This window comes from Ranitomeya variabilis, chromosome 6, assembly GCF_051348905.1.
Source record: "Ranitomeya variabilis isolate aRanVar5 chromosome 6, aRanVar5.hap1, whole genome shotgun sequence".
Taxonomy (NCBI): Eukaryota; Metazoa; Chordata; class Amphibia; order Anura; family Dendrobatidae; genus Ranitomeya; species Ranitomeya variabilis.
Window position 1 is genome coordinate 490,117,769 of NC_135237.1, and position 8,649 is coordinate 490,126,417.

The 8,649-nt window shown below is 56.8% G+C and overlaps 1 protein-coding gene across 1 annotated transcript in view; it reads right to left on the reverse strand.

Moving 5' to 3' along the window:
* ZBTB10 (zinc finger and BTB domain containing 10) overlaps positions 1–7,523 on the reverse strand; it is a 43,426-nt gene extending 35,903 nt beyond the window's left edge. The window contains exon 1 of the mRNA XM_077270710.1: positions 6,454–7,523. Within this exon, the coding sequence (XP_077126825.1) occupies positions 6,454–7,164 (711 nt within the window). The 5' untranslated portion in view covers positions 7,165–7,523. The remainder of the gene's footprint in view (positions 1–6,453) is intronic.
* Positions 7,524–8,649: the final 1,126 nt, after the last annotated feature.

Sequence of the window (8,649 nt, forward strand, 5' to 3'; positions counted from 1 at the left end):
ATCAGTCTGAAGGCATTTTACACAAGCAGCCATAATATAGTGATTTTTAGATAACAGCCCCTTCTAATGAGCGTGCACACTCAAATCAGCAGAACGTGCATGCTCCCCGACAGCTGGGAAACACAGGATCGGACACGAGGGGCATCTGCCATACACACCAAATGGTTGGGTGATCCTGCTGACATCAACTGAAGACAGCATCCAATTAAGAGCAGATTGGGGAGCGGAGACTTAGCCATCATTTGGTTCTAAAACTTTCTAATACACCTAGGCCTTTGATTTGGAAAGCTGCAAAATTTAATCACAACTCCAGAGTTGTGCCTAAATTTTGAGACTATTTGAGTCTTAACGCCAGTGGATGGAGCTGGGGTAGGTCGGGAGCGTGGTGACAAATCTTACTCCGGCATGGACTACAGTAGGATTTGTAGCAAGGTGCACACGGCGGTGTACACTACTTGTCTGCCGCTCCCAACCCATGAAGAGGTGTGTATCTCATAGTGTATCATGTGTGTGACTCCAGCACAACCCTCATCAAGACCATCGTGCTCAGAGTTTATGAATCAGGCCCTTAGGCCGGGTGCCCACAAACCAGAACTAGCAGCGCTTTCGACACAGTGTATATTTGCTGGGTCCAAAGCGCTGCCTTCTACTGAACGCAGGTGAATCCACACGTGTTCACTGCACCATGCGGATTTACCGTGTTCAATAAATTCTATTGATGTCATTTCTATTGCGGAGACTAGCGTCATGGTAACAACTGGAAAGACGCACCGCATGTCAGTGTCCGCAGGTGATGCGCAGGAGTCTGTGGACGCATAGTGGACATGGGATTTCTAGAAATCCAATCCACTATGCTGTCACATCTGGCCACTGCAGGTTTGACGCTGCAAAAATACGCAGAGTCAACCCCACAGCAACTCCGGATCATGGGCACATACCCCTAAGGTGCATTTAAACAGGACAAAAATTCAGGAATGAGAGCTCCAAGTTCAAAGGAGAGCTTGTTTCCCAATTATCAGCCAGTCTAACCACGCCGCCTATCAGCAGGTAAAACGGTAGTCTACTACGTCTGGGTGTCCGTCTCCATTAAGTGTACACTCCAGAAAACGATGCACAGCAGAGCATGTTTGCTGTGCCGGCACCATTATAGTCTATGGCCCCATCAGCGCATACCGTACAGCCAGTTTTGCAGGGCATTCAGACATGAGCCCCGATGGGACCAACTAACGTGTCACAAAATGCAGACCCTCTGTGTACATGAAATAGAAGGAGGCTGGTCTAAACAGGCTATTAAATGACTGCATGTAGCCGATTGGAAGCCATTTAAAGGCTGCAGTTTGCCAGTCAGAATGCAACATTACCAAGATAGTTACTTAGATGAGCGATTCACTAACCGGTCAAATTGTTTTCAACAGGAATGAAATGTGGCAAATTTACTAAGACGTACAGAGATTTTGCATTCTCCAGCATAACTGATAAGTCTGCTGCGCTGGTGGCAGGTGCTGCCCCTTCACACCTCTTAGGCCACATTCACACGTTCAGTATTTTACATCAGTATCTGTAAGCCAAAACCAAGAGAGGCTGAGAAATACACAAGTGGTGACGTGTCTCTATTGTACTTTTCCTGTGATGGTTCCAATCCTGGTATTGGCTTACAAATACGGATGTAAAATACTGACCGAATATTGAACACGTGAACGTGGCCTTAGAATAGTAAGAAGGGAAAACAACTGCAAATTTTATTATAAGAATGAAATGCGCACAAACTTGCAGAAGTCTGGCACAAATGTATGAATAAATCTCTCTCACATCCTGATCTTTCCAGTACCAGAAAAACCAGTACAGGAGAAAATCTGTGTCCGTCTGTATTCAACTGCTAACACCAAGAGCAGGCAGCAGATGATGGGACAATTACTCCCATCAGCCTACACCTGCTGCCGCTAATAAGAGCAGGCAGCGGCTGATGAGAGTATTCATCAGCCACCGCTAGAGCTACAAATAAACAGAAAAAAAAAATGGCATGTGTTCCCCTGTATTTTTGATAATCAGCTATGAAAAACTGACAGCTGCAGGCTGCAACCTCAGCTTTCAGCATTAGCAAGGCTAGTTATCAATAGAGGGATCCCCACACTCTATTTTTAATCAAATAAATATAAAAAAACAAAAACAAAACAGGGTGGGGTTCCCCTCAATTTTTGACAACCAGCCTTGCTAAAGCAAACAGCTGGGTGCTGGTATTTTCAGGCTGGTAAGAGGCCATTGATATTGCCTGCCCACCGCAGTTCAGGCCAGCTGGGAATGCAGCCTCAGTGACCGGCAGTAACCTTGATGAGATCACCGCTGCTCACTGATGTTTTTTTATTTTTGTTTTATTACAGGAGTATGGGCGTTAGGTGAGTATAAGGCTACTTTCACACTAGCGTCGGGCCGACATTCCCGACGCTAGCGTTGTCTCCGCCGCACAACGGGGGCAGCGGATGCATTTTTCCAGCGCATCCGCTGCCCCATTGTGAGGTGCGGGGAAGTGCGGGGAGGTGGGGGCGGAGTTCCGGCCGCACATGCGCGGTCGGAAAAAGAAGACCGTCGTGAGCAAAAAACGTTACATGTAGCGTTTTTTGCTCCCGACGGTCCGCCACTGCACGACGCATCCGTTGCACGACGGGTGCGACGTGTGGCAATCTGTCACAATGCGTCGCCTAATGTTAATCAATGGTGAAAAAACGCATCCTGCAAACACTTTTGCAGGATGCGTTTTTTCAGCAAAACGACGCATTGTGACGGAATGCAGTTAACGCTACTGTGAAAGTAGCCTAACTTTTTTTTTTTTTAAATAAACAAAGGGAAGAGTGTGTTTTGTTTTTATTTCAAATAAAAGACTTTATTCTGGCTGTGTTTATTTAGCATACAACTATACGTTTAGTAATGGATAGATGTTTTATAGACGCCTCTCCATTATTAATCCATGGGTTTGATGTCACCAGAAAATACAAAGGTGACATCAACCCCACAAATATGAAGCCCACTTGCCACCGCCATAGGGCAAGTGGAAGGAGCTGGGCAAAATGCCAGAATTGCGCTTCTAATAGATGCGCCTTTTCTGAGCGGCTGCGGGCTGCTATTTTTAGGCTGGGGGGGCAATATCAATGGCCCCTTACCAGCCAGAGCATACCAGCCCCCCAGCTATCAGCTTTAGCAAGGTTGGTTGTCAAAAATGGGAGGGGGTCCAGATGTTTTTTTTTTTTTTTTCATTATTTAAATAGTTAAAAATATGGCTTGGGGACCCCCCTATTCTTGATAACCAGCCTTACTGAAGCTGAAAGATGGGGGTTGCAGCTCGCAGATGTCGGTGTTGCCTGGCTGGTTATCAAAAATACAGGGGAATGCATGCAGTTTTATTTTTATTTATATATTAATAGTGCAGGTGCCGGCTGATGAATACTCCAGCTGCCGAATGTTCTCACTATTAACGGCAGCAGGTGTATTCTGATGGGAGTAGTAACCCCATCAGCTGTTGTCTACTCTCGCTGTTATCAGTTGAATACAACTCAACATTCTCCCCTGCTTACGCTGATCGTGACGCGAGAATGATGAGAGCGGTCTTCAGCACCCAACGCCGGAGAACTGTTTCCCAGGCGCAGCTACGTGTCACACTGATGACACGGATGTCATCCATGTGTGGGTCGTTTTACGGTCCGTGCTTTTAAAAAAAATGGACATCTACGCGTATTTTGCCCTTAGACACACGGTCCGTGGAGACACACTGACATGTGCATAGAATGGGTCTATGTGTCTCCGGTACTTGCGAAAACTGTCACCACACGTACCGGACACACTGACTTCTGAAAGAAGTCTTAGACTCGATCAAAGGAGCTGAAGTAAGATCCGCTTGACATCTTTCTGGTGCAGTGTCTGTATGCCGTTTTTTATTTTAAGCACCCAGTGAGATTAATGGACAAAGTCAGATTTAAGTGCATGCAGAGTACTAACCCACCCAACTCACTCGCATTGATCCATAAGAAGTCTGGCTCCAGAACCGAATAAACGCTCGTCTATACGAGGCCTTAGGCCTCATTCACATGTCTGATTGTGAAAAAATAAAATGGACAGATTAGAATCTGATCCATAACACTGATGGCAGTCAGCATTTGGTCAGTGTTTTAACCATCAGTTTCCTCAGTGATTGTCTTGTACACAAAATTAATATGGCAAAGTTCTATCACCCACTACAATGCTATAGCCGCACAGCACAAGGCCGAGTCAATGATTTTCACAGATCCATAGACCTCTATAGGGCATTTTCATATGCAACTTGCATCAAAAAACAGACGTCACTAAATCTTTTGCAGACACGAAGTCCACACACAAAAATAACCCCTGGACCAACGACTAATATGTATATAGATTATAGTGTGTGCGTGTTTAAAGAACATGCACGTGAGAAGCCGACGTCTGAACGAGGGCTTAGTTTCAGTTTCTCCACATTTTCAGGATCGTGTTCCATTCACAGAAAGCAAGCAGTGGTTACATTCACATCCTAAGGCTCCTTACTGAGCAGAGCTGCCTGCACGTTACCAGAAAACGCAGCAGGACCAGAGTTTTCATGTTTTTCTATGTAAAAGAAAGTTGTGCGTAATCTTGCTTATAATAATGCGTCATGGTGAGGATTTCTGCAATGGCGGCATGGCTCTTTGTAACTTTTTCCCTAGAGAGAAACACTAATGGCAAAGCTACAACTCCTGTGTGACCAAATGTGACTGGTGCCCTAGAGGCCAATATCTGTCCTGGCCCTGCACCGCTAATTGCAGGAGTATTCCCAGCAGATATAGTGACAGCACAGCACCAAGATGTGTCATCATGGATAACTGAGACTAAGGGATACAGCAATGATTCCGCCTCCCCTGTGCAGTGCCCAACGCAGCACAGCGCCCAGCCCCCCAACACAGCACCACTCCCATCACAGCGCCCAGCCCCATAACAGCACCGCTCCCATCACAGCACCCAGCCCCCCAACACAGCACCGCTCCCATCACAGCACCCAGCCCCCCAACACAGCACAGCGCCCAGCCACCCCAACACAGCGCCCAGCCCCCTAACGCAGCACCGCTCCCATCACAGCGCCCAGCCCAACGCAGCACCGCTCTCATCACAGCGAACAGCCCCCCAACGCAGCACCACTCCCAGCACAGCGCCCAGCCGCCCCAACGCAGCACCGCTCCCATCACAGCACCCAGCCGCCCCAACGCAGCACCGCTCCCAGCACAGCACCGCTTCCAGCACAGCGCCCAGCCGCCCCAACACAGCACCGCTCCCAGCACAGCGCCCAGCCCCCCAACGCAGCATAGCGCCCAGCCCCCCAACGCAGCACCGCTCCCATCACAGCACCCAGCCGCCCCAACACAGCACCGCTTCCAGCACAGCGCCCAGCCGCCCCAACGCAGCACCGCTCCCATCACAGCACCCAGCCGCCCCAACACAGCACCGCTCCCAGCACAGCACCGCTTCCAGCACAGCGCCCAGTCCCCCAACGCAGCATAGCGCCCAGCCCCCCAACGCAGCACAGCGCCCAGCCCCCCAACGCAGCACAGCGCCCAGCCCAACGCAGCACCGCTCCCATCACAGCGCCCAGCCGCCCCAACGCAGCACAGCGCCCAGCCGCCCCAACGCAGCACAGCGCCCAGCCGCCCCAACGCAGCACAGCGCCCAGCCACCCCAACGCAGCACAGCTCCCATCACAGCGCCCAGCCCCCCAACACAGCACCGCTCCAGCAGCACCCAGCCGCTCCAGCAGCACCCAGCCGCCCCAACGCAGCACCACTCCCAGCGCAGCACCCAGCCGCCCCAACGCAGCACCGCTCCCAGCACAGCACCCAGCCGCCCCAACGCAGCACCGCTCCCAGTGCAGCAGACCCCATTCATTTTCAGCTGCGGCTGCCCTGGACATGCAGTGAGGGGTCTGTAGCACTAGACCTGCAGCCCTTCACATGCTCTGGGGGGGGCTTCTCACAGGTTGGACCCCCTGCACCTGCTGGGCATGGTGAGTGCAGGTGCAGCCCCTGTGGATGTATAGCCTCTACTCGTAATCGCCCTGTACAGTGCCCGGGGTACATCTGCTGCCATTACTGGAGACCGGGCACATGACCTCAGCACAGGCAGGGACCCACCGGGGAGCAGCCACGTAGTCACCCGGGAAAGTCCGAGGCGGCGCCCACCTGAGGCCAGCGGGGAGGGGGGGCGGGGAGCACACTTCCGGCCTGGGCCCCTCTTGCAGAATGTAGGTCACCCCCTCCCTCCCGGGCAGTGCAGTAATCAGCTTAGATCACTGATCTCCAAGGACGAGCGCACACGTGATCACAATGTTTAGAGCCGCCATTTATGCCGGGGGACTACAAGTCCCAGCGTAGAGGACATCGTTCGGAATGCTGGGACTTGTAGTGCCCACACAGAACAGCTCACCTGAGCGGAGGGGTCGCCGAGGCGGTGCTCCGGGGACTGGCAGTGCCGCACCAGCAGCGCCTTCTTGTAGTTGCGGGTGCCCTTGGCCAGCTCGTCGTGTCCGCCCGTCTCCTTGTAGCACCAGGCGCAGGACATCAGGCCGGTCTCCTGGCAGAAGCGCAGCCACGGGAACTCCTGCAGCCAGAAGCCCTGGAAGGAGCAGTGCAGGCTGGGCAGCAGGGACTGGCTGCGGGCGGCGGGGAGGAGGCCGTAGCGGCGGGGCCCGTCTCCCTGGATGCTGCAGTCCTCGTCCTCTGCGGCCGCCGCCTCCCTCCGGCCGCCCGCAGCCTCCTCGTCCTCCTCATCGTCGTCCTCTTCCTCCTCGTCGTCGTCGCTGCTCTCCCCGCTGCCCGAGGCCCCGGTCACCGCGCTGCCACCGGCCGCATTCTGCCGGCTCTCCGCCCGGCCGGCCAGCACGACCCCCGGGTAGGCCTCGGTCTCCTCGTCGTCGTCGTCCAGCAGGCCCTCGGGCTCCAGTTCCACCTCCACCTCTTCCTCCTCCCCGGCTGGAGCTCCGCTGCCCCCGCCATTCAGCTGCCGGCCTAGGGACCAGGCCGCGGAGGCGTCCACAGACAGCGCGCTGCCGCCATTGTTGTTATTGTTCATGGGGGCCACGGCAGCCAGGCCTCCGCCGCCCCGGAAGGCCAAGGTCCTGCGGTTCATCTCCGCCATGTCCGCGCCGCACGCACACAGGCCGCCCGGGAGCTCCGGTGGGGGACCCGCTGCCGCCCCCGGTACAAGACGTGACGAGCCCGCTGTGTGCGCCGCGGGGGGTGCTGGGTACCGCCGCCTCAGCTCCGCTCACTCAGGCCCCTGAAATGCTGCGGCTTCTGCCTCCACCGGCTCCGGGGTCGGATAGCGCCCACAAGACGCGGCGGCTCCTGCGCGGCCGAGGTCGGATGGCAAATGAACAACGGACTGCGCCCACAATGCACTGGGGCGCTGTCCGGAGAGGGGGAGTCAGGGGGGTGGGGGAGCAGCTGAGGGAGGGGAGGCCTCGTGCACACAACACCCCGCCTCACCCCACTGCAGCCCGAGGACACGGTCACCCCGCACCCCACTGCAGCCCGGGGGCACGGTCACCCCGCACCCCACTGCAGCCCGAGGACACGGTCACCCCGCACCCCACTGCAGCCCGAGGACACGGTCACCCCGCACCCCACTGCAGCCCGAGGACACGGTCACCCCGCACCCCACTGCAGCCCGGGGACACGGTCACCCCGCACCCCACTGCAGCCCGAGGACAGGGTCACCCCGCACCCCACTGCTGCCCGGGGACAGGGTCACCCCGCACCCCACTGCAGCCCGGGGGCACGGTCACCCCGCACCCCACTGCAGCCCGGGGGCACGGTCACCCCGCACCCCACTGCAGCCCGGGGGCACGGTCACCCCGCACCCCACTGCAGCCCGAGGACACGGTCACCCCGCACCCCACTGCTGCCCGGGGACACGGTCACCCCGCACCCCACTGCAGCCCGAGGACAGGGTCACCCCGCACCCCACTGCAGCCCGGGGGCACGGTCACCCCGCACCCCACTGCAGCCCGGGGGCACGGTCACCCCGCACCCCACTGCAGCCCGGGGGCACGGTCACCCCGCACCCCACTGCAGCCCGAGGACACGGTCACCCCGCACCCCACTGCTGCCCGGGGACACGGTCACCCCGCACCCCACTGCAGCCCGAGGACAGGGTCACCCCGCACCCCACTGCTGCCCGGGGACACGGTCACCCCGCACCCCACTGCAGCCCGAGGACACGGTCACCCCGCACCCCACTGCAGCCCGAGGACAGGGTCACCCCGCACCCCACTGCTGCCCGGGGACACGGTCACCCCGCACCCCACTGCAGCCCGAGGACACGGTCACCCCGCACCCCACTGCAGCCCGAGGACAGGGTCACCCCGCACCCCACTGCAGCCCGAGGACAGGGTCACCCCGCACCCCACTGCTGCCCGGGGACAGGGTCACCCCGCACCCCACTGCAGCCCGAGGACACGGTCACCCCGCACCCCACTGCTGCCCGGGGACAGGGTCACCCCGCACCCCACTGCTGCCCGGGGACAGGGTCACCCCGCACCCCACTGCAGCCCGAGGACAGGGTCACCCCGCACCCCACTGCAGCCCGAGGACACGGTCACCCCGCACCCCCCCACTGCTG